General features: G+C 40.8%; 3 protein-coding genes across 4 annotated transcripts; 1 reads left to right on the forward strand and 2 right to left on the reverse strand.

The window, feature by feature from the left end:
* Positions 1–798: 798 nt before the first annotated feature.
* On the reverse strand, positions 799–7,459 carry sack1e (scaffolding CK1 anchoring protein E). Its single transcript, XM_085777478.1, has 8 exons — positions 7,135–7,459; positions 6,232–7,030; positions 5,566–5,712; positions 4,379–4,503; positions 3,873–4,286; positions 3,415–3,646; positions 2,711–2,917; positions 799–1,955 (listed from the first exon to the last, which is right to left on the reverse strand). Exons 2-8 carry the CDS (start codon positions 6,697–6,699, stop codon positions 1,773–1,775), a joined length of 1,776 nt encoding a protein of 591 aa, XP_085633604.1. The 5' UTR covers positions 6,700–7,030; positions 7,135–7,459; the 3' UTR covers positions 799–1,772.
* Positions 7,460–8,510: 1,051 nt separating this feature from the next.
* emp3a (epithelial membrane protein 3a (MAM blood group)) lies at positions 8,511–12,503 on the reverse strand. Of its 2 annotated transcripts, XM_085777480.1 has the most exons (6): positions 12,485–12,503; positions 11,527–11,639; positions 10,183–10,293; positions 9,846–9,948; positions 9,579–9,719; positions 8,511–9,019 (listed from the first exon to the last, which is right to left on the reverse strand). In XM_085777480.1, the coding sequence occupies exons 3-6, from the start codon at positions 10,258–10,260 to the stop codon at positions 8,844–8,846; spliced, it is 498 nt and encodes a 165-aa protein (XP_085633606.1). In that variant the 5' UTR covers positions 10,261–10,293; positions 11,527–11,639; positions 12,485–12,503; the 3' UTR covers positions 8,511–8,843. The 2 variants fall into 2 exon arrangements, with proteins under 2 accessions (XP_085633606.1, XP_085633605.1); XM_085777479.1 differs by lacking the exon at positions 12,485–12,503 and having other exon boundaries at positions 11,527–11,767.
* Positions 12,504–12,733: 230 nt separating this feature from the next.
* Positions 12,734–25,602, forward strand: LOC146987957 (uncharacterized). Its single transcript, XM_085775497.1, has 20 exons — positions 12,734–12,943; positions 14,509–14,685; positions 14,766–14,886; positions 14,991–15,202; positions 15,416–15,511; positions 15,896–16,061; positions 16,263–16,313; positions 17,003–17,118; positions 18,340–18,444; positions 18,948–19,070; positions 19,331–19,429; positions 19,794–19,898; positions 20,962–21,044; positions 21,196–21,316; positions 21,546–21,658; positions 23,349–23,490; positions 23,846–23,982; positions 24,095–24,212; positions 25,199–25,257; positions 25,347–25,602. Exons 1-20 carry the CDS (start codon positions 12,929–12,931, stop codon positions 25,600–25,602), a joined length of 2,415 nt encoding a protein of 804 aa, XP_085631623.1. The 5' UTR covers positions 12,734–12,928.
* Positions 25,603–25,701: the final 99 nt, after the last annotated feature.

Consider the following 25,701-nt stretch of genomic DNA (forward strand, 5'->3'; position numbering starts at 1 on the left):
AGCTAGATGTGTGGGTGACAAATTAGTGAACCATTTAGTGCATGCGGATGATTTACTGAGCCCAAGCAGTGCTGGATTACAGCAGCTACTCAATACAGTAAATGCACTGAGTACGGGCCACGGCATGGAAAATTAAGCAAGAGTGTTTTAATATGCAGAACAAAAGAAGACATAGCCTAGGTCAAATATATCCTCATTTTAAATGATCTTTTAATACTTTAACTGTTTGTAGTAAAGTGAAATATCTAGGACATGTCATCACTGAACAGATGACTGATAATGATATATGATATTCACAGACAGTGCTGCATGGATGTGTTCACTGTGCACAGGCAAAACCCCTTGTATGTACCGGTAAGTTCAGTAACTGTTCAGAAGCAGTCAAGATCTGTACAACACTTTATACCGCCCACTGGTGGTCCAGTTATAAAACAGCAAGTCTTTAGAAACTGTCGGCTATACAGTAGCTAACGATGCCATGAGGATATTGTTAAAAAGGCCTAGATGCAGCAAGGGAAATGTTTGTGGCTGCAAGAGAATACTCTTCAAGCGGTTCTACAGAACCTAATGTATACATTTATGTGTCGCTTGGATGAGTCTGTGAATGTCATCATTAGCAGTATAAATAACCCTGTGAGGAGCTGTATCAGATACTTCTCTAGCCTATGATACATTGGCTTAAAAGCCTATACAGTATAACTGTCCTAATGGGCTGGCCTCATTTTGGGGTTTCCTTTTTACTCTCATATTTATACTTTTTTTTTTTACGGTTTTACTCTTATGGTGCTATGGACCTAAGGAGTTTATTTGTGCAGGTAAAATCAAACAAATGACATATAAGTATTTATTAGTCATTAGTTTTGCTTATTGCCCATAAACAAAAGGACAAATGAGAACCTTTATCTCACTGGATGAATAAAAAAAATGTCAGGGAATCATCAATAATGATAACATTTTATCCCGAGGGAGGAAGTCCTGAATGAACTAAATTCTCATCCATCCAACGGCTGTGCAGATGTTTCAATCAATAACACAAACGTCGAAGGTCAGAGAGCACAGAAGTCAAAAATGATACCTGTACAGAAAACTGAATGCCAGCAAATGTTTCACAGAACCAGTGGAGACGGTGACCAGCCCGACGATCACCTGCCCAAGTTAATATGCGTCATCCTCCTGGGATCATGACTGTCTATGTTAAATATCTCACAAAAAATTAGTTTAAAAAGTTTTAAAAGTCAAAAAATCTAACTAAATGAAGAAAATGAAAAACAAAGCACCCATAAATGTGATTTGTTTGCAAAATGCAAACAAAAGATGGAAACTGTTCATATTCTTAAGGGCCTCAAGACCTCTTTCCTAAAGTCACAGAAAAAACATTTTTTCTGCAGCCTCTCATTATTTGCCCTGGTCTTCAGCATTAATACTCATCTTCCTTATCATTTCTACTCCCCTAACCTTCTTCAAATAAATTACTGAAGGTAAAAGTCCAGGCACTCACCTAAATCCTATTGGTAGCATATATACAACTAGCTTTGTGGCAACTGTGCAGTGGTTAAAACAGCTATTCTGTGTGAGCAGCAGCATGAATTTCATTTATTTAAACATAAAGTGAAGTACTTTATACAACTTTCAGTGAAACATTTAGTCATCAGATTCAGTGGGACATTGCACCAAAAGACAAAACCTATGAATCCTACATGGTTTTATCATCAGAGTCTGTTACTGGATAATTAACACAGTGTAACACTCCATGTTGTTATCAAAGGTACTCCTCAGTATTGATCCCCATCTCGCTCTGGCAACAACCTCCTCCAGTCCACCTTGAGACCATAACTAGAGCTGCGAGGCCTTTCCATGGGAAGAAGGTTTTTTGGATTTCTGTTGAATAAAGATTGTTCATTGTTCCTCTTCTTCATCAGAGCAACAGCAGGTGTCATCTGACCTGGGGTGACGTACTGCCAAGGAAACAGAGATTAACAGTATGTTAATCAAATACTGTGCAATATGTCAGTTTATCTGTTTAGACCATATAAAACACTGAAATAACAATAGGACTATTTCAAATCATTCATTTTGGCTTCTATTTTTTCTTTGAACCATTAATGAACCAACAAATGATACACACAAAGTTGCCAAAATAATAGTTGTGAATGAAATGTCATGCTGATAACACATGCGGTTATTAACTTCAATAATTAAACAAGCCTTTGTTGAGTCTGCCTAAACATAGATGGACAAACATTTTTGTAATATATAAATGAGATGTCAAGGAGCCTGCTGTCTCACTTTAAAAGGTCACAAGGCAAAAAATTTTAATGGCTTTTTTCCCATTTTCCCATCACACCCAAGTTATATATATAGACTTTAAAAAAAAAAAAAAAAAAAAAAACTTCTCTGCCATCATATTCATGTAGTTTTGGTTTTAGCCGTCTAGATTTTGGGAAATCTGTGTCCAGGATTTTTTTGTGTTGCTCTCAGCATTAGTGCAATATATATTTTTCTTATCAAAAATTATATTGACTTAAACAATTCTTCTTTCATTGCTTTATTTATCACGGTGTTCTTCTTTTTACTTGAGTATAGATAAGAGTGCTTCTTTTCAGGGTAACATCTCTGTGAGTTGTAAATAAATGTCTTTGTTAAAGGCCTTTTTTCCTCTGTTATTATTGAATATATGAATGTGGATACTTTAACAAATCTACACACTTACACTGTGTTTAAACCTTGGCACTGGGACATTTTCATCACTTGAATCTGAGTTGTGGACGCTCAGGTCCATCATGGAGCGGCTCATTTCTGACTTGGCATTTGGTCCTTTTCTGGTCAGTCTTGACGTGCTCTGAGACTGAATCCTCTTCATGATGTCACTCAGAGAGCCGAAGCTCTCAGACTGAGGCACCCTCAGGATTATAGGTTTCTGTGAGGAGAGAAATACATTTCAATGTCCACAGAAGTTTTATATCAGAGCATGCAGGGCCGTAGCATAGGGGAGAGAGGTGATGACAATTCTAGGGGCCCACAACAACCCCCAGCAGCCTAATCATCTATGACTAAAGTCTTCTACATATAACCCTGACTAATACTTATCCTAATGCTGCATCAGCATCAAAACAAAGCCACAAATTCAATATTCATGAAATACATTTTATTTTCCAAGAAATAACTCCCCGCCTTCTTTTAAAAAATGGTTTAGTCCATGCTGGAGCAACAATAGCCCACAAGCTAATAATAATAATTGAGTGTATTGTGTCAGGCACTGTCAAGAACATAGTGCAACAGAAAAATAGATGATACATAGTCTAAGAAAAATGTGGTGATGAAGAGCCAGGGTCCCTCCTCAGTGTTCTTTCAAAGGGCCCACAATGCCTAGCAACAGCCCTGTATCAAAGTCAGGTGCAAAGACAAGTGACTTACTCGAGAGGAAGGTGCGTTCACCACTTTGGAGCTTGTTTCCTCTGTACTGCTCTTCTCCTCCATGATGGGCTCCTTCGTTAAGTCCTCTCGTCTCTTAGTATTGGACAGACCGACCACATTGCGTGTTCTTTCTGCTGTTTTATCACCAAGTCGTTTTGTTTTTTCATCCACATTGGTGTTCCTCTCTGTGGAGACTTGCCTGGAAGCAGATTTCTCTACTATAGGTTCTGCCCTAAAAAAGATAAAAACAAACAAACACACATAGCCTATTATTTTGGATACTCCATTCTGATTTAAAAAAAAGAAAAGAAAAAAGGTGAGCGTTGTGTGTTGCTATGAAAATGACCAAGATCCCAATCTATAGCTTAAAATGCTCAAAGAAACTGAAAAATGTCTCAGTATAAGTCTCAAGTGAAATTGGCCTTCCTGATGGTGTCTAAGAACCAAGATCCATTTACCTTATTTTATTCAGAAACTGGTTTCCAGGCTTAGTTAAACCATCTGTAATGGGTATGTTATTGTTAAACTTGTCATTCTTTGGTTGCATTTCCAGCTGATGATCATGAGGACTGTCCAGGCCCCGTCTCTGGATAACACCCATGGCTTCCCAGTCCAGGAGGCCATCAACAGGTGGAGATGGAGGGTTCATAATCTCAGGGTCCAAAAGGTGCTGCTTCTGGAACAGTGGACCTGGGAAGTCTTTGAGCTGATGATTCAGATCAATGTTCAGGGAACCTAAAGCCTTCCCTGTGTCTGGCACTGGGAGTGAAGCAGCAAAAAGGATTCTGAACTCCCTGTCAAATGACTCAACTACTGGTCCACGAATGACAGTGATCAGCTGCCGGTGCAGGTGGGCGTCCGTCCATGTGAGGCTGCAGAGTACAAAAAGAGCTTGTTACATCACTCTCAGGTGTGAAGTTGTGTGAACCTGTTGAAAAAGAATTAAAAAAGCAGGTTTGTTTACCTATAGCTGCCATGAATCACTGTGTCCAAGTCCACCAGAAGAAACTTGTCTTTCATTTCCCCAACCACCATTCTTCCCGTCCTCGTAGAGAAGCTTTTCCCTCCAATAACACGGACCCGCATGTTCTGCCAGATCACAAGATTAAGTTGAAACTCGTGACTGAATTGCATTGTCATACATGGTCTTTAACAACAATCTATAGCCATGCTAGCAGCTGTGCTAGGTTTAAGGAGTGCCTGAAGCTAAATCAATGCTAATGGAAGCATGCTAACAGTGCATGGTAAGGCCTATGTCTACAGCACATACTAATAAGGCAATTCAAAATGCTTTACAGTAAACTATAAAACATGATAATGGGGCTACAAATGGGAATTAGTTCCAGAGCTAAATCTGACATAGGACAACTATATGCAGAGTCCAATACAAATAAACAAACTTCAAATGAAAAAAATAGAGAGTTAGTATAAATGAATGAAGATAAAAGATATAAATGAAAAGCTAGGTTAGTCACAACATAACATTAACCATTAAAATAGAAAAGGTGCAGACAAGCCTCCAGACATAGGCTATACAGTCTTTATGTTGACAGTCGTGAGTCAGCAGCCTATTACGTTAGGTTTAGGGTCAGGTGATGAACAAATGTTGCTAAACAGAAAGTGAGAATGACAAGAGGATATTTTAATTTTGACCTGCTGTGCTCACTACTTGAAAAGTCAGGCGATTATGACAGTTCATCTATGAGCACTGTGCCAGATGTTGCTGTTATGCACCCAGTAGGCCTAAATGATGAGATGTTTTAGTCTTGTCCGAAGTGGTGAACCATGGCATACCAACAGATTGTGTTAGATCAGTACTCTGAATCTTAACTATAGATACTGACGTGATATTTTAACCTCTGTTTGCTTAAGAAAATAACTGGCTGATCGCACTGAATGTTGTGCAACCAGTTTAGCTTGGTGCTGCCAAACTACAACACATTCCTAACGTAACTCTGCCAAGGTAGAGAAACATACTTGGGCTTTAACATTAGTAGATGCAGCGTGTCGGGTTTTTTAATGATTCTGGTGTACGCGTCTGATGTGATATTTGTTTGAGACACATCCATTCAGTTGCCAAAATGTGTTGATCAACCAACAGTAAACAGGAGGAGAGCTGGTAGGTGTGTGCTGATGTGTGGAGCGACTCACTGGATGCCTGAGCCTGCTGAGCGTGAAATTCTCCTGAATGGATCTTTGGTTTATGATGATGTAGATAGCGACACCACGGGAGGCAGCATTGTGTAAATCACCAATTATTGCACCATCTGTCAGTCTGTCAGTCACAATGGCAATTACCTGCACGGTACACAAGAATATAACTCAGCATGTCATTGGCCTTACTATGTGATTCAGCAAAATACACTTATTTATGAGATTCTTATTGTTCACTGATGAAAACCATGTTGGGTGTAGGCATTGAAAAAGTAATCAGATATTACATAAGTAAAACTGAGGAGGTAAAAGTAGGCTAAAGTAAAGTAAAGTACAAATACTCACTCTAAGGAATGCATTGTTTTTCCTTTGAGGCATATGTTACCGTTGCATAGCTGTATGTTTCTTCATTCATGAAGGATTTAAACTGACATGGTGAAATTATATTACTCTTTAAAGGTTTCTAGCATGAACTCTTAATATGTAAAGGAAGAATTAACTTCACCATTAAGAAAATACATAAACCAAAGTAAATTGTAGAGGTTTGGATGAATACAGTCTTACAGAATGTGATCAACTATTCCTCAAATGTGTACATTTACATGACTTCTAACCACAGGAAAACATGTGTTGTGTAAAATCTTATTAATTTTGTTTGCATACTTGGTTGGCCTTTTGCAACTGCAGTCGTATTATCTCTCTGACATGAGGCTCTCCTTCAGCTGGAGGATTGCTGTGGACGGTAACGCTTGGCTTTGGCACCCAGGGGCCTCTCTCAGGCCAGCCAAGGTCCAGGTCTGGGGTTGGCGTGTCTGAATGACAAGGAAAATAGGTGGAACAGAAGTCCTCCGTGTCTGAGCCGCCATCCACTCCGTTCTCCTCCCGCGGCACCTGCTGCTGGTTGAAGCGATAGTCCTGAGCCCAGCTGGTTATCTGGCTGACTTCTTCAGAGGACAGGAAGCAGCCGAGGGGCTCTGTGCCAGTGGCGCTATAAAACGCCTCGGGTCCTGAATTCAGGAGTCTCTCCACTGCTTGTCGCTCCTTCTCAGAGTAGAGGAACTCCGGGGAAGACTCGACCACCGGCTGGAACACCACATTCTCATCCAAGCTCTTCTCCTGATAGTGTGACATGACTGCAGTCTGCTTTGTCTTTGACTAAAAAAAAAGAGCTACTGCTATGAAAGTTCCAACTACTGACTACAACAGTTGTGTGACAACAACACCAGCCCAGTTCGGCTTGTGTCACCTTCCGATTTGATAAAAGTGATCATATCATCCCTCTGGCAAAAAAAAAGCAATCATAATATTTCCATGTTGTTGGGAGCTGTTCAGAAATCATCAGCAGTCTTGTTGTCTGTGGTCTGGCGGCTTCCCAACGCTCCTTCTTTCACCTGTCCAGGGTTCACAAGTTCAGCCCTGACAACATTTTGTGTTCTGCTGCAGCCTTGTCTCCAAGCTCATGCTGACATGAGAGAAAAACCAACAAGTTATTTGAAAAGAAAAAAAAAAGTCAATTTTACCACATGTAAAACAACCAAAAACAAACAAACGCATGGTGATATTCACCTCCTGGGCTGTATGTCTCCTCTCTCAGGTGGAGGTGTTGAATTCTGAGCTGTCAGAGGACGGGTTCCCTCCCCTGTCTGTCATCTCATTCCTCTTCACCCCTCCACTCCCTGTTTTGGACATTGTTCTTAACATTGTTCTTGGATTCCACAGATTCTGTGCGGCTGACAGATCGGCGTGCCGCTCAGAGACTTGATCGTACTGTAGCCTACCTCCTCTGTCTCCCATAGGTGCAGGATTTAAATATGAATACACTGATATTATACCTATAATTCATACGCTTCATGAAAGTGTGTGCGGTGTGTGGTGAAGAATATTGACACACATCTTATTTCTATAGACAAACTGTTGTTTACTTCACTGTTTCCTTTTTAGGCTGGTCAATCCGGATGGGTAGGTTTGTAGAAGAGGAACATGCAAAACTGCGCCTGACATCTGCAGGCGTCAGGTGCATTTTCTTTTTTTATTTTCTTGTTTCTGTTGGCTACTTCATTAAAGCCTCTGATCATCACGTTCTTCTTCTTTACCAGTAATGCTTCGAAGTGCACAAAGAATGCTGTGCAAGAGCGAGAGATTAAAACACAAAGGTGAAATACCTGTTCAAACAGTGTTAAGTCAGAGGATTGCACATGCACTGTGTTAATACATGGAGCACTTAATTCAAGACAGACAGACCAAACACACATTTGTAAACACATCACATTCTGGTGAGGGTGACGTGTCGTCTGTTTGGTGAAACCAATTCATGTTTACAGTGTAACGAGGTGCTTTGGTAGTGGAAAGGTTGGAGTATATGAGCAGACTCTATTCCAAAGCAGTCGATCGCCGGTTCAACTCCCGACCGATATGATCTTTACAGCATGTCATGCTGTAAAAACAAACTCTGTCTGTCTCCCTGTTTTCCTGTCCATGTAAACCAGGGGTCGGCAAACATTTTGGCTCAGGGGCCACAGGGAATTATAAAATTTGACGGACGGGCCGGGCCAGAATCAGATTGATGGAGAGTTTTATGTGAACTAATATAAATGACATGTAAAAGCCATTACCTAAAAGTAAAAGAAAACTTACATTCAGTTTCAGTGGGAGCAGTGTTATTGTTGTTGATGGTCACCCTTTTTTGCCAGTGCATCAAAGTTTGAGGTCTTTTCTATAATTTGGACAATTTTGTACCAATATTTGATGGGCCGGATTAAAAAGTGCAATGGGTTGTAGCCTATATATGGCCCGTGGGCCTCAGTTTGCCCATGCCTGCTCTAAACTGTAAAAAACTTGAAAAAAGTGACAACAGTGAGTTAATTCTATTTTTTAATAAGAAACATAGATATGTTTTTTTTTAAAAAAACAATACAAAAACAAATGTTATAAGTATTATATCCATATTTTCCTGTAGTCATCACACTCAATCACACACATACTGTACAACCATTACAGGATATGCATTCATTATCTAATAGTTTTATGTCATAATTGTACATTATGAAGAGGTTTGTGTCCTTCATGACTGAATGAAAATGAGATGCTATTATGACAAGATAATGTTTTATCTAGTAGTAGATAATGAGACAGAAGAAAAACACATTTACATAACTTAAAGAGGTATGCTGAGTGTCAGCCATCATATTTCCTGATGTGTGCTTACTGTTGTGGTTACGAGGGAGCGATGCATTCTTGATAACAGGTTTTCCTTTTTATCATTGTTGCTTTTTGGCTCACTTCTTTTTGCGCAGGTGGACATACAGGACGGAGCTGACCAGGAGCAGGGGGACACACATCCACGCCAGGATGAAGCAGTAGCCAAAGCGTCCTTTGCTCAGATCTCTTGAGTCATTTAGGATCTCCTTTCTGTGGAAGGTGAAGATGAGGCAAGCTGCAAAATCTGCGAAGCCTAGAAGGGTGACATAGTGACACATGAAAAAGTTTTAGTTCAAATAATAGCTGTAATGCATTTGCATGACATATTGCATGTATAAAACATATGTCACAAGAAATACATTTTGTTTTCACAGTTCTTTGAGGATCGAAAATGCTGACAGGTTCTTCAGGTTCTCTTCCTCTACATCCCGGACCTTCATATTTCTGGTGTTCAGTATAATCTTTTATCCTGTAATCTGAGGAGAGCACAACAACTTCCTGGCTCCTACGTATACAGGCACTGCTTGTTCTCTTCTCTTTTTTTCTTTTCCGTTCCTAAGTACCATGTCTGTTTGTCCCTAACTTTCTGTCTTTCACTTCCCCCTTCAATGGCTCACATAGGAAACTTTTCTAAATAAAGTTTTATAGGCTCAGGCTCCCAGGGAGGGTCGGTGTGGGTCACACACTCACACAGTATAAAATACTGCATCTATCTTTGAAAAAAGTTAACACCCTTTGAGTTGGAAAGAAAATCCTGACAGCATTTCATCTGCACAGTTTTATGTGGATTATGGGATAAGGCTTCACAGCACCTGCAAAGGCCTGGCAGAAGCCTGTGAAGTAGAAGAGTTGTCCTCTTGACATGGTCACCAACTGGCCCAGAAAAACCAGGAAGGAGATAGAGGAGAAGACCACAGAGAGGACCATGAGGGCCTGGACGGACTGCAGCCATTCTGAGAGAACAGGTGCACAACACTGTCAACGATGTCCATGCACACAGAAATGCTAATTATAACTGCTAATTAAACAAACTAGCTTGAACGATATTGTGTAATGATGCAGGCACTCTGATAATTTACCACTCTCTCTGACAGCAGCACACAGCCATGTCTTGGTGTCGTTATCATGGTAGCAGTTATACCAGAGGTCTGTGATTTCGGAATCAGCCCATACCCACCAGGACTGCAGGAAGGAAGACAAAGACAGTTCCTATCACTTTAAATGTGTGCCTGCTGATTGGCACACAAGTGTCATGAAGTTCATAATTACTGATGGAACAGTATGAAGTGACTCTTTGATCCAAACCACAGATTGTTGATGCGCAACATTTTTGGGTTGGGTTTCTTCTCATATCATACATGGTTTAACAGTGAACACACCGGTTCATATATACTATGGTCATTATGTTCATCTTACCTTCTCCAGGGTGGCGATGAGGAGCATGGCCAGTGTGACCAGATGTAGCACAGTTATGGATATGAGGAGGAAGACCATGGCTGCTCAGAGATGAGGGAAGACTCTTGTAACCTGTGTGCAAAACAACCCTGTTAATGTTATTGTGATAATAGATTAAGATTATACATCTGTAAAATCATTTTTTACATTGATTTATATAGGGACAGAGCTCTGTACTGTAGTCAAAGAGGAACCATCTGCCACTGCTTAAGATTGCCCCTTTTTTTCATGTCCTTTCAAATAGTATGAAGATTTCTCAAAAACAGTGGACCCTCTGTCTGCCTCTCAAGGAAACCGAGTGCTTTCATCACTCTTCTCCACTCTGACAATCTCCGCTAATTTATCTTGCCAGGCAGCGAGGGGGATTTCACCGTATCTTCAGAGCCTGTCCAGTCTCTGGAGGAAACATCAGAGCAGAAGCGCCCTGTGACCTTTATAAACAAGCATGTGGTCTGAAAGTCTTAAAGTTTTCTTCATATCCCTCTGTTATCAACACCAGTAAAGTCTATTGAGAAAAAGAATAATAAGAATAAGAATGACTTTATTACTCCCCAAAGGGAAATTTGTTAAAAAGACAGTTTTTATACAACGATAGCCTACAATATCAAGGTGGTGAGAAGGAAGAGAAAATGAACAGAGCTGTTATTGTTCCATCTATCAAATAGTCATATTATGATGTAAGATTTAGTTCCACTTCTTCTAGATACAGCTGTTTTAATTTAGTAGAGTTGTGACACAGTCTAAAAAGTGTATCAAGAACTTTACTAAAATGCGAATACAGCATTGTGGCATGCTAAAATAGAAAGTCTAAAATACCAAAACATGAGCCAGGAACAGAGAACTGATACTCTGTTTAACAAAGCATTCAATATATTTTCAATTAGCGGTGCTTCACCTAAACATTTGGACATACACCCTTCACTGTGCAGCTAGTCTCTGGGGAGCTGGTATTACACTCCTTGCACATGTTAGTCTTTCCCACCCAGCTGTGCCCATGGAGGGAAACCATATGTTTTCATCTATTAGACTGTGGGCAGCTCAGAAAGGCCTGTTTGATTACATACTATCTGGTTGATGTAACAGCTCGAGGTTCTTTCTTGGCACAAACACAACCAAGTGTGTCACGCTGGAAGAACAGGAAAGCACCTTGCCAGGCATTCAGACAATACCTTTAAGGATTTGTTTTAAGCATTTGGTCACATTTGGGTGTGACCTGCATCTTAGGCAACAGTTTACTCATCTACTAAGCTGTGTATCGGATGGTAAACAGTGAAACCCAGGTATCTGTTCTCATGACGTTCTTACCCTTTAGCCTGTGTCTTTCAGTCTGGACCCTTCAGTGATCGCCTTGGATTGTTTTCCTGCTGCTGTCCTCCCTCTCTGCTCTTTCTTCCCTCTCACACGTTTGAGCTCCAAAACTTGGAGAAAACGGTATAGGAGAGGAATGTGGAGTTAGATATAGGAGGAGTCCTCAACACCCATTTCCTCTTAACTTTCCCTGCCCTCCCCCTCAAATCTGTGGTCTGGACCAACTCAGCACCAAAAATAACATTCCTCTGGACCGCCACAAAAACAGAGTATTTTCTCAAAAGCCCCAGACTGAATACAATAGGTTGTTACGACTGTACTGAGAAAGAAAAAGGATCGCATTGGGACATATTTTTGTATTTTTGTAACTCTGATGGTGGTAGATGTGTGGGCATTTGCGGCAGTGTTGTGCATGTGCTCACGTTCATCCAGCTGTGCAGCTTGGCATGGAGACCATCACGCAGGCTTCCTAAATGGGGTGATTGAGAGGCAGGAAATAAGGGCTGATTACTGAACACTTTTGACTGCAAATGAGCAGGAAATGTCAGACCACCCACGACACTACATCCAAAATAAGACCCTCAGAAAGAATATTTAAAAAAACCTGCACCCCATAGCAATTTAAGGCCATAACGTTATTTATGAACATAGTTTGTAAATAAGGGGACTGCAGTTGAGATGTTTTTATCAAGTATGAGCCTCTGTGAGGCACTTTGTGTTGTTTTTATACATGAAAAGTGCATAAAACAAAGCAATAAATAAACTAGTACATAAAAATGTCACTCAAAATAGCCTATACTACACATGTATTTATATTCCCACTGCACTTCTGATGACATAGGCCTAATTATAGCAGCCACCACTGTTCCAGCTATGTGAATACAAAGTTTGTTTACCAGTGACTTTAAACTATTCACCCTGTAAAAGCTCCCGCAAGACGCCTTCACGGACCCACCGACAGAACCGTTATGCGCAGCTGCAGCTGAGGAGCTGACTGAAGTTCTCTACTTGTTCACAGACCAGATTTTACTGGACGTTTGACTTTTCCTCCAGCACCAACACGCTCTGTGTTTACACACTCTGTGCCTCGAGTTTGGACGCGAAGGTTCCGTGTGTTTCTGCTCATTATAAACCCCAGAGCAGAGCTGCTGCCGAGGAGGAGCTCAGTGTCCGCCTCCCTCTGCGGTAGGCTACCGACCGTTAGAAGAGTTTACCAGCGTGGAGAAGACAACCGTCGGTCGGCTCGCGTGCCAAGTCTCGCTGCCGTCTCCATGGCACCAACTGTCTGTCTCCATGGCGCTGACAGTTGACAGTCGGACATTTTCGGGGAAACGACAGAAAACAAAAGCTACAGTAACAGTGTGTCGCGTCAGTGTGAGGTTGAGTTGTTGCTGGACGAATGGCTCAAACAGAGGTACTGAACCCTTCCTGCTATTTCCTAAACTCCGACTAAAACATTTTAGGATGTGTATGTGATACTGGATAAACTAACACAGTAAAACTAGTGATGGACTCAACAGTTTCCTGTATCTGCTCTCTGCAGATGCTGATGTTCACACAGCGTGTTCACAGCGTGAGTGTTGATGTTGATGTTGTTGTTACTGGTATACTTTGTATCTTTTGAAACTTTGGGTCCTCTTTAAGATTAAAAATGAATAGGTTATCCATGGATCTCACAATCTCTGAATTCAGCCCATGTGTTTTTAATGGCATGCAAAGGTTTGTGCACCCCTGGTCAAAATTTCTGTAGTGAAGCAAGTGGAAGATGAAATGATCTCCAAAAGGCATAAAGTTACAGATGACACATTCCCTTTATATTTTAAACAATATATAGATATTTTTTGTCTTCTTTTACATTTTCAAAAATGACAGAAAAAGAAACAAAGCAAAGGTTTGACCACCCTGCATAGTTAGTAGGACCCCCCCTTTGGAAACTATCACAGTGTGTAAATAGTAAACAGCTTGTCTGACACTTTGGTCAAAGTTATCTGAGAGCTCAAGTCTCCTGGGTTTCCCATTCTTTTGCAGGCTGCTGCTGTTTCCCTAACAAAAATAATACACTGATATTGTTTAAAATATTGCAAAAGAGTGTTTCATGTTTAACTTTATTTTAAGCCTTTTGGAGATCATTTTATCTTCCTCTTGCTGAACTGTTCACATGAACAGAAATTTGGACCAGGGGTGCCCAAACTTGCCACTGTATCATTCATATTCAATATTTTTATAGGCTGCTACCTGGTCATGCATATATTTGTTAGATTTGTATTAGACTTTAGACATTAGACTTACAGTATACTGACCAAATATAAATATTGTCTGCTTTTTACAATTTATAGGCTGCACTGATATCATTATTGTTTTCTTCTTGTTTTTACTTTCTGTGAAAATATTCTATGTGCCTTTATATTGTCCTCTGGGGACAAAAAAAGTTTTTGAATTGAACTGAATTGAAAAATATCTATGCATACTGAAGTGTTATTATTAGTATCATGTTTTGTCCCACAGAAGCACATGGATGAACTAATTCTACATAACCAGTCTGGAATGCCAGCTGTCTCCACAGAAAGAAATAGCTGCTCCCCGAAATGTGCAAATAACTTCAGCCACAGCTGAGAGATGTTGTCTTTCTCTCTCTGTGTGCAGTATAGGGAACAATCAGAGATGAAGATTCTTTTGAGAGATACTTTTAGCTGAAAGATGAAAACACCTTGACTTTCAAGAAAACCCACAATTCTGGGAATCAGTGAATCGTATCAGCCTCAAAACTTTATCCATGCGTTGCAGTGTTTTCACTCAGCAGCTTGTACAATAACTTTGTCTTAGCATGAGTGCATGAGTGACCAACAGTTGAAGGATGATATGTAAACATTTGCATCTTGTCATGAAGATATTCTTTCAGATAAAATTAGAAAATGTTCACATCAAAGCCATGCAGTCAGTAAACTCTTTCTAAGCATTTAACACAAATGTCACTAACAGGAAGAGATGGAGCAGATTGCCTCGTGGTTTACTGAGGAGGGACTTGCTCCTGACTCCCCAAAGGAGGCCCAGCTGTGTCTGCTATGGCGTGCCCTGCAGCGGACAAGAAGCTGTCTGAGCAGTGTGACAAAGGACCAGGACATGCAGCGCTCTCAACACATGGCAGAAAGGGCAGAGGTAACTTATCGCTTGTGTCTGAGACGATGTAAAAAGCAGGAGCTGTTTGACGCTGTTGTCCCTGTCTCTCTATCTCTAAGGTACGGAAGTCCTTGGAACAGATCCGCTTCTTTACAGAGCACAAAGATGTTTTGGCTCAGGAGATACAAGATGAGAACGATCAGCTCAAAGACCAGCTGCGGCACCTGATATCCCTTCAAGGTTGGAAATGATACATGCATCACATCATCACTGAAAGAAATAAATCAAAACCCATCTCCCGATTACTTGATGCCCCACTTTTTCTCTCCCTTTTATTGTGATAGACACGCAGATAAGCGAGGTGGCTAAAATGCTGTACCAGCAGGGTCTCACAGAGTTGATCCACAGCAGCCCCAGTGAGCAGATGGCTTACCTCTTGGTGGAGAGAGCCTCCCTGCTCGAGACGAGTGAGAATCCCGACAAGGTGATGGGGGCTGGAAACTCAATCGGCCTGCTGCAGACAGAGACACAAGTGCCCAACAGCAACACACAACAGGTTAGAAGAAGAAACATACAGTTATTCAATAATGAACTGTTAAGATATAGATGGTTTTAACTTGAGAGCCAGGGGTCATAAAGCAACTTCTGGCTTTGATACTTTAAGCCTAAATATACAGAACCCTCAATGTTTTCATATGCAGTGTGCTGAGAGCTTTCCAGTGGTTTGTCAAGTAATTTATCTTCTATTTCTGTTTCTAATGTTCCTCAGTATCCCCACAAGGGGGCACCACGACATGGCCAGAGTCCATGGAGGAGACTGTTTGGACTCCACAAAGCTTCACAGGGCAAACATACCTTTATTCCTGTGCGTACCGTTAACAAAAATGTTACTGCATCCCATTCAATATTAACAAATCCTAAAAAACTGCACTGAGGTTGCTGCTGACTCGCATGGCGAACTTTTTGCATGTGATCTGTTCAGCAGCATCCACATTAACTGCAACTGTAACTTCTTTTTTTTTCTTGCAGTGTTATTAAGTTCTGTTGCCAGCACAAGCTAGTGAACTTTGCATGACAGAAGAAATTCAAGACACTGCAACACAGATACATCTCGATGCCGTGCAAGGTCCCCTGTCTGCTCTGGCATGTATTTCTGAACAGTTGTGTTTGTATTCACTGGTTCCCTTTCAAAGCCCTACTTTGACTGAAATCCTGTCCTTCTGATGGGCTGTGTCCCTCTTTCTTTTAGACTGAAGCCAGGCACCTGACTGGCCAATCAAGCAGCGTGGAGAGCAAGTGTTCCCGTCTGGAGCGGGACCTAGAGGAGGGCTCCCGCCGGCTGGCCATGGCCCACAGTGAGATCCGACGTTTGACTGATGAGCTAGAGTCTGCACACTTGACTCAAAAAACTTACGGTGAGAAATACTAATCAGGATCTGGTAAATGAGACTGACGTTCTCATAGATTTCTCATGCTGATCATACAGTAGCTGCTAATAAAACCGAGTTGTTATATAACCTTTATCTCTCAATAAAAACGGAAGTTTCCTCCAATGTCTGCTGCTGTGGGTTGAAGAGGAAACCTCTGTACATTATCATTTTCATTGTGGTTTTCAGAGGATGAGCTGCAAGCAGCACAGGAGGAGGTAGAAAACATCAAGAGCTATGGTGAGAAGTCTTAAAAAGGAAGACAGAATATAGTTTAGATTAAAATTAATTAAACTAATTAGGAAGCCTAAATACTGTTCTAAGTATGAGGTGTGGAAATCAGTAAAATCATTAGTGTGGATTGTCCATGACCATGAGTGAGGTACGTGTCGAGTGCAAGTGTGGTAAATTCTGCAGCCTCTCTGTTTACAGAACCAAGAGGAGAGAGCACATTAGTCCAGCATTAGCTGCTTTGTTCTGGCTTCCTGTTACATTTAGAATTGATTTTAAGGCCCTCCTCATACACAAAAGTCTTTAATGGGCAAAGGAACATTTTACATTGCTATTACATTACATTGCTAACTCCCTGATCAACTATATGCTTCCCACACCCTAACACTGAGATCATCTTCTGCAGCTTGACTGAATGTTTGCATCAGCATGTTTAGGAAAACTATTATTCCTCCTTATTTCACATTGTTTTTAATATTTTTCATTTTAAATCAAGGTTTTGTGTTCATTTAATGTCTTTTCATGTAAAGCACTTGATGCATGGTGTTTATGTTAAGTTGTGCTTAAATTGTTAAAGTTTATGTTTTCAGTTACCGGTAGTGTACTTGAAATCAGCATGTCATAGATTATTTCATTCTTCCACATACTGTATGTGACTCATAGTCTGATGACTGCAGTATCTGACTTTATTTCATAAGAAACAGTGGAACTGAAAAAGGCCAAAGAGCTGAATGATCGTCTGGACGCTGAGATGAGAGAGCTGAGGTGCATGGTATGCTCCCTGAACGCAGAGAAAAACTCTCTGCAGCATACGGTAAGATATGATAAGATGAGAGCAGATGATAAGATTACGTAACTAGAAAAAGCAAGCATTTCCTGTCTGTTTCTCCATCTATCTATTTCTTTCAATGTTCTTCTGATGTCAGTTTCCAGTATATTTGAGTAGACTTTAACTTTTTTTCCACTGTATTGTCAGCTCTGCTGTATTGCTGACTCTTCAACTCTTAACTCTTCAAACTGTTACATTTTAATTTACAATTTTTACTACACATTATTCTGCCTCTTTAACATTTCTACTGCTTTAAGCTCTTTTAAAGCCATTAATCTCTCAGACTGCAAGTTATAGCATCAGCTTTTTCAACATAACATAGAATATGTGCCAGCTTAAAGGAATCCTATCTTGACTGTCTGTTTTCAAAAGTTATAGGTTATCTAGAAAAACCAAGCATTTCCAGCAGGAAATGCATGTGAATGCTGAAAGTAGCTGAACGCCATTGCTGAAGCAATGCTGAAGAAATTGCTTAAAGTTTATGATGTGTAGGCTTATACTTTAGTGAACCTTATCTGATGGCTCCATATCAGAATTGGAAGAGTGTGTTAATTAAGCAATATATCACGACAGGCCGTGGTATGCTCATTATACCACGGCTAAGGGGCGTTGTTCGGCCCGAGGTCAGTGACTACGGGAGCCCTTTTAGCTCAAACGTGTTGAGTTCGCCTGGCAGTTGGGTCGCACCAGAGTGCGGTTGCTTTCACACATCAACTAGTGCGCACCAGAGTTCGGCTGGAGCCGAACCGAGACCACCTCTTCAGGCCGCACTAGTTTTGGTGCGCATTAGAGTGCGATGTGCTTTCACACTGACCCAAATGGGACCAAATTTAGTGCGATCTAAATTTAGTGTGAAACACTACAGTGAAACACTACAGGTGTGAATACAACCTATGGGTGTAGTGTTAGTGCGTGTCTCAACATGAACATCTATGTGTTCACCACATGCATTTCCCTTTCCTGTATCGAATAGCAGCCCAGTGGGTGAGTAACTGAGAAGTTAGAGAGAAATCCAATGTATGTGCATCATAAACACTGTGCACCTTTAAATTATGGATTTGAATACATAAACTTGTGCCATGTAAAATTGGGAATTGGGGAAACAGGAACATTTCACAACTGAACTAGATGACTAAAAAATGTATCAATATTAGAAATAATCATTACTACTGTTGCCCTCTACAACTGTATGTGTGCTTCGCTTAGGTTGTGTCTCTACAGGAGGAGGTGGAGCAGTTGCAGTCAGCCTTGCAGCAGCAGCAGCTTCTCACAGTGCAGGCTCAGGCTGACCAAGCCACAGAGCTGGCTAAAGTAAATACACTAAGTCGTCAAAAGTCTAAACAAGACTGCTGTTTGATTCATTTTTAAAACTGGTCTTAAAACCCATTTTTATTCCTTGGCTTTCAACTCAGCATGAGACTCTACCTCTGTTTTAGTGTTTTATGGTCTATTTTATTTATTGTTTTTTATTTTAATTGTTTTATTTAAATTGTAAATTGTTTTATTGCTTTAAATTGTTTTAAAAGCAATAAACAGTTATTATTATTTTATATGTATTTTTCTGCTAATTGTTTTATTTCCATATGTTGCATTATGTATAGCACTTTGTTTCAGCTGTGGTTGTTTTAAAGGGCTTTATAAATAAAGTTGAGTTGAGTTGAGTTGATTCATAAATTGAATCAGATTGAACAATACAAAGGATTTGAAATCAGCATGTGCCTGGCCCTGAAGTATCATGATCGTCATATTTAACGCTCTTGAATGTGGACTGAGGTCAGGAACACACATACTTTGTGTATGTTTTTTTTTCTCAGGTTGTGTCCCTCCAGAAGGAGGTGGAGCGGTTGGAGTCACACCTGCAAGAGCAACGACAGCAAGCTGAGCAGCAGCTCCTGACCGGGCAGGGTCCGCACGGCCAAGCGAATGAGTTGCCTAAAGTTAGTTTCACAGATCCATTAGTTCTCCCTCTGTAGTGGTTCAGATTTCAAAACTATTACTTGTGTAGATTTCACAGGAGTGACAGGAGTTTACTTTTCAAAGCAGTAGAAAGCACACAATGGTTGGAAAGGTTGACAGTTGTGCTAGGTCACCAGTTCAAATGTTTGTTCTTGTTGCTGAAATACTTAAAAACGACCTACCTAATGGATGCATGTGTGGACTGGTTGAACATGTACCCTCTTGTTTCCTTTTTTCTTAGTTCCCAGCTGCAGAGATGGCACAGAACAATCGGACCTGCAGGAATTTAAAGGAGAAACTGGCTGCTCAGACAAGAATCTTTATAGATACAGAGAAAACTGTGAGTACATAAGTAAATGTGGAGAGCAGAGTGTTGGACATAGTGACATGTCTCAAACTTTGACAAAACTGTCAAATGTCTCTGAATGATTATGAAGCATACAACAAACCCTTGTAGCAAATTCTAAGAGTCCATCTAAAAATCTCCAATATACCACTGAAAAACCGGGGTGAATGTTAGATACTGAAGGAATTGTGGACTTAACAAGTACAAAATTAGCGCATTAATCAATCACTGGTGCATTTGCAAATTGGACATTATACTGCCTGTTTGGTCAGGTGCAAATGCAAAATTAACTAAAACTGAAAAATACATTATAAAGGAGGAGCCAGGTAACAACATTGACCTGTGTCACATTCGGCAGGTTGTTCTTCTGCAGAGAGAGGTGGAACGACTGGAGTCAGCCCGGCAGGAGCAGCAGCTGCAGACTGGGCAGGTTCAGGCTCAGCAGGCCACAGAGCTTGCTGAAGTAAGTCCAGTGGTAGAAAATGTTGATCATTACACCTGTCATCAGAAGTAAAGCAGCATGACAGCTCTGTTTTGACACGGCTGCCTCTATGAAGAAAACTAGTAAAAAAGTCTTTCACCAAATAGGAATGTCTTCCATGAGCAGTCTTTCAGAGAATCTGATCCGTGAGTCTTCTACTGTATAACACATTGATACTGGCAAATGTAACTCAAGTTATGGTCAACAAATGCCTGATTGTTCTTATTGAGTCCAGGGACATTGACCAGTATCAGACCCACAGAGTTTTACAAAACAACCTCAGTGCTCAGAAAAGACTGTAACACATAAGCCGTTTTATTTACCAGAGAAATTGGTAACGTAATGCCAATGTCAAACTTTTGCTCATCCTTTCTGATGCATTCCTTTAAAGGTACATCGTGTAGGAATTACTCCCATCTAACATTGCGGTTGTATATTGCAAGCAACTCAATTGTATTTTTCATGCTGCATTCTGGTGAAATTGGGCAGACGGCAGACGGACGACAGCCGCTGCATGTAACAGCATAAACAAGCCTCTATGTAAACAAGTGGTCCGTCAGCACGAGGCAAAACAATACACGTGACATCATGGCGATGTCGTATTGTTTACCTGACCCACGTTTTACCGGCTTTCTCTCGACTTCTGTGACTAAAATGACATCTGGTTTGTTAGCGACGGCCGTCTGCCCGATTGCACGTGAATGCAGCATCAGTGTAACGCTCCATTCCTCCTCGCTGCGTTACCGCGGTGACTTTTCACAGACGCCACCTCGACCTGAGCCAACAGCTCCGGTGTCTCCGCTGAGTTTCCGTGGTTTCCTACCGTCACGCTGCCACTGAACGTAAAAACATGGCGACACGACATGGCAGCCAGCACCGAGCTTACCCGCTCCACGTAGATATGAATGATATGAACGGCAAATTCAGAGCTTACCAGAACACTTCAGTTTGTTGATGGGGGGGATTACTGAAAAACAGACTTTTGAACCAAATAATCGATTTTCGTGAATAGATAACAGGAGAAGTTACACAATGTCCCTTTAAGCAGCATCTGGATAATTGCCAAGACGACCTGGATAACCGCACGGATACCGCCTGCACCAAAGACAGAAATCTCCTCGATCAAAAGTAGGATATTTGACCTCCATAACCTTCAGCTCCAGTCAATACGCTATGTCCATGTCATTCTTAATGTAGCAGTGATAATTGGAGGTTCAAGGTGTGTGTGTGTGTGTGTGTGTGTGTGTGTGTGTGTGTGTGCACATGTGTGTTTGTGTAGGACATGGAAGCAAAAAAAGGCAGATATGCAACATTGTGATTACACTCGCTGGCGGCAGGGACACTCAGCAGGTGCTGAAGAGCTGGAGACACACATGTACAAGGAAAATAAACCACAAATGGTAATTTTATTATAGTGTATTAACAGTGTGGGAAATTAATCAGAACTATGTTAATTGTAGCAAATGTGCAACTGCTAATGTGTACTAAAAATCAGCAACAGCTACCGCCTACATGTTAAAACAGAGCTGCAAATTGACTGAACTGTTCCTAAGTGATTTGCATACAATGCTGTAAAGACTGAGCAGTTAAACTAATTGTCAGTGTTGATGTTGGTGCCTTGGGCTGCAGGAGTGTCCTGATCATCACGAAGCAGTCAGGACTCTGCTGTCTACTGAAGATGAGTGCGACACACTTAAAAAGGAGATCTGTGAAACCCTTAAATCCCTCGACAGAGAGCGCAGGTAACAGGCCCATGATGTTGCTGCCAGGTGAAAAACTCTCTCCAGTATGAAAAAAATTGGAAACCACAAAACACATTATTGGCTCAGACCTAATACTGTGTTAGTTCAATTTCATCCATTGGTATATACTACTCACAAAAAGTTAGGGATATTCGACTTTCGGGTGAAATTTATGGAAAATGTGGTGGGTATATCAAAACAAAAAAAAAGTCAAGGTATCAATAAGTTGTCATAAGGCCAAAGGATGTCCACTTTTCAGCCTTTCTGTGACTCCAAGCTCAGTGGACACTTACTTCTGACAACATCCCGTCTGAAACCTCGATATGGCCCAGGTACTGTTGCCAGGTGTCGTCTTGGTCTCATGATGTCAGAATGTGAACAGCATGGTGAAGAAGACCGTTTAAATACCAGAACATTGTTGGAATGGTGGTGGAATTAATGGATCAAACACTTGTTGTGATTTTTGCAGTTAATAATCACCTTGTTAGAGAACAACATGTTATGTTATAAGGACTGAAACACTGAACAGTTGGACATGTGCATTCAAAAGTTTAGAGAAGGTCAAATTAAGTTCACATGTAAAGGTCATAGTCCATTTTAGGTGCACTCTGAAATTTCATCCGAAAGCTGAATATCCCTAACTTTTCATGAGTGGTGTAGTGTAAGATGCCAAAGACCTGTCTCCTGTAGAAGCATCATGGGGTGGAACAGTGACCGCAATGTTGAAAGTAAAATTTGGCATTGAAAACAAAACGTCATTTGAAAAAGGCATCAACAACTTGTGATGGCACTGCTATAAGAACTAGTACTGAAAAATGTCTGGGAAAAAAAATATCAAATTGACAATATGACACAGGTGAAACACGTCAGGGTGGAGCAAACAACCACAAAGGAGGGAAACACACAGGACAGGAAGTGTCGACCTGAAATGAACATTGAAGCCCTTTTTTTCAGGAGAGGAGAGGAGGGGCTGAAGCAGGAGAGAAAAGCGTGCTTGTTAAATTGAAAGCCTGTTCTGGCCTGATCCTGCTGCACGTAATTCTGTGGTTTGATGCTGTCAAGCATATTTTACGTATTTTTCTTACGCAGTTACAAAAGACTACAGTGCTGCTATAATGATAACACTGCCATTTCCTCCTCCTCCCCCATTGTAGCAGACATGACCATTAACCACAGGTTCTCAGCCTGAACATAACATCCATTTAAAAAGTTATTATTTAACCTGGATTGATCCTGCAGCTAAAATCAGGTCCGGCTGTGGTTTGGGAGTTGCAGGTGAAACTTCAGAAATCAAGCTCAAACCCAGCTTTCTGCCAAAATCATGACAGAAAATTGACACAAAAAAACAACAATGAAGAATAATTCAGAGGCTTGCGTTGAAAAACAAAAAATACTACAAAAATATTTTTTGATATAGTGCTTATGGTGTTTATTTGAGCCAAACATTTTTCCGTGCTAAAATTTAAATATTACGCCCCCCCCCAGTGCCATTCTTTCCTTTTTCAATTTGGGTTTTGTTCTCAATGTCAAAATGTCACTGTCATTTTTCCTCTCCTTATATTAGACGTCTGTGAAGACTTGGATATGATGTACTGTAATGATACAATGGTCTAATAATAATAATATACAATACGCAACTGTTTACCTTATTATCGTATGATTTTTTAAAAATTGTTTCCATCCGTTTCAGCAAATATCACGAGATGAAGGAAAAACACAAAGCCAAACTCTGTTTGGCCAAACAGAAATTTGATGATGAAACCACGTGGCGTGACGAGAAGATAAAATGTCTGGAGCGAGAGCTGTCCCTGTGTTCCCACTCATTAGCAAAGGTCAATCAGCAGCTTTGTCCTACCTTATACAAAAGCAACCAGGATGTTTGAGGAGGGCCACGTATGTTTGAGTTAAAGTTCACTGACATTCTCAAAATTTAAAAGAACCAAACAATTTCACTTGATGGATTTCAGTTTCACTTTTTTATCCCTACCAGTGTTGACACGAGTAAATATTTACTCATGTATTACCACCTGTAGGTGCAGTATGTTGTATTGGCTCAAGGTCAAAATATGCCACAATGTGTAATCAGTGTATTGACACAAGACTTTCTGTTTAGGCTGTGCTCAATTCAGTGAGACGACCCTGACCTGGGGCTGATAAATAATCTCTGCTATTGTTTTTCTTTACCAGGAGAAAGAGCTGGTTGCAAGTATAACTGCAGAAAATGAGAAACTACTTGGTGAGAGGACGAGGCTGTTAGAACAGTTGAATGAGGAGGAGCACAACAAGAAAGACAGTAATCTAACAGCTGCTTTGTCCAAATGCAGGTATTGAACTTACACAGCTGGTTAACACTTCACCTCCTGAATCTCTCACTCTTGATGTTCAAGCAATACAGCAAATGTAATTTAGATGACTATTTTTGCTCTGACTTTTAAGGGTGGATTTTCTCGAGATGGAAAACAAGAAACTGGGAAACAAAATCCTTCACATGTCCAATCAGCTGGCTGTCCTTGAACGAACCTTGCAGAACATGCAGTCATTTCACTTCTCTGAGGTACTAGGCTCAGTAAAAACCTGCTTCATCTCTGGAGCTCTGTATTGTCGCTTTAGATCAAATGTCTTCCTAACAAAGGGCATTAGTAAAAATCTACAGCCATGCTACAATTTTAGCAGGTCTCTTAGCTTGTAAAATTATGTTTCACTCCCTGGGAAACATAGATTTTTGTACTAAACTGAGCATATTTGTCAAGATGTTACTTAAAGCAGAAGTAAGCGATATTTTTGTGTTAATATAAGTCTTAAATAGTTATATCTTCCGACAGCAATCACTTACATAGAGTGTTTGGACCGAAACACGGGTCTGTCAGTCACTCTGCTCTGCTCTGAGCCGAGGAGAAAACTTTTCTCGTATCCTACAAGTTTTATCCAATGAGGAGAGAGAACGGCATGAAGGGCTGTGTGACGTAGGGACGACGACCAGTAGATCCATGATGAGGGCGGGGGCTGCCAACTCCATCGGCTGACAAGACGTTATGGTGCGTTCAAGGCAACCCGTAACTCGTGTTTTTCCGACCTGTGAAGTCGTACCAGTTCGATCTGGTACGAGTTCACGGGTCGGAAGTTACGAGTGGCCGTTATAGTGACTTTCACAGGTAAAACAGGTCGGAAAAACACGAGTGGGTTGCCTGGAACGCTACAAAGTCGTAAGTCGTGACGTGAAGCTGTAATTTACGGTTTCAAAAGCCTGCCTGGAACGCAGCATTAGCCAAAACGTCCGGATCGCTTACTTCTGCTTTAACTTTAGAACAATGTATTGATTCAATGCTGAAATATATTCACTTGTTTTGTATTTAAATATGTTAATTATTTTCTATTGTTTATTTTATTACTATAGTACTGAGACCTGAGTACTGCATCTCATTCTTCATGTTTCATGGTCTGAATTACAATTAAAAGTCTATCTATCTATCTATCTATCTATCTATCTATCTATCTATCTATCTATCTATCTATCTAAAGATACTTGTGTTGTTTTGTCAGGAACTAAAAAAAGTCCAAAACCCTCAGCAGATTACATCTCTCTACGTGCAAACTTCAAGGTAGGTCTGATCAACAACTTGATCAAAATCAATTTGTTTGTTAAAATAAAACACCCTTAAATGTCTGTGAACACTAATTGTCTCCCTAGTATGATGATGCCGAAGCCCTCTGATAGCCAGTCCTTATGGGATGATGCTCAGAGCGGTCACATCAAGCAGCCACACGTGACTTCCTCCCCCCATGACCTGATCTCTGCGGCCTTGTCTCGATCAGCTGAGATGGGCTACCTGAACCTGACCTCCGCCCAGAACGGCTCAGACCAACCGGCTTCCCCAACTGTCCCCAGCAGCTCAGGAAGTTTGTGTTTCTCACATGAATATGATAGTCTACTTGCCAGCCCATAGGGCCCCATTGTGAACCCGGAAATGTTGAGTACCCCAAAGTTTTATGTTAGAAATATATAGTATGGGTCCCCAGTATTCAGAAACTGCCGGATGCTAATT

The sequence above is a fragment of the Trachurus japonicus genome, chromosome 5, assembly GCF_045865225.1.
Source record: "Trachurus japonicus isolate A0001 chromosome 5, Traja_1.0".
Classification (NCBI taxonomy): Eukaryota; Metazoa; Chordata; class Actinopteri; order Carangiformes; family Carangidae; genus Trachurus; species Trachurus japonicus.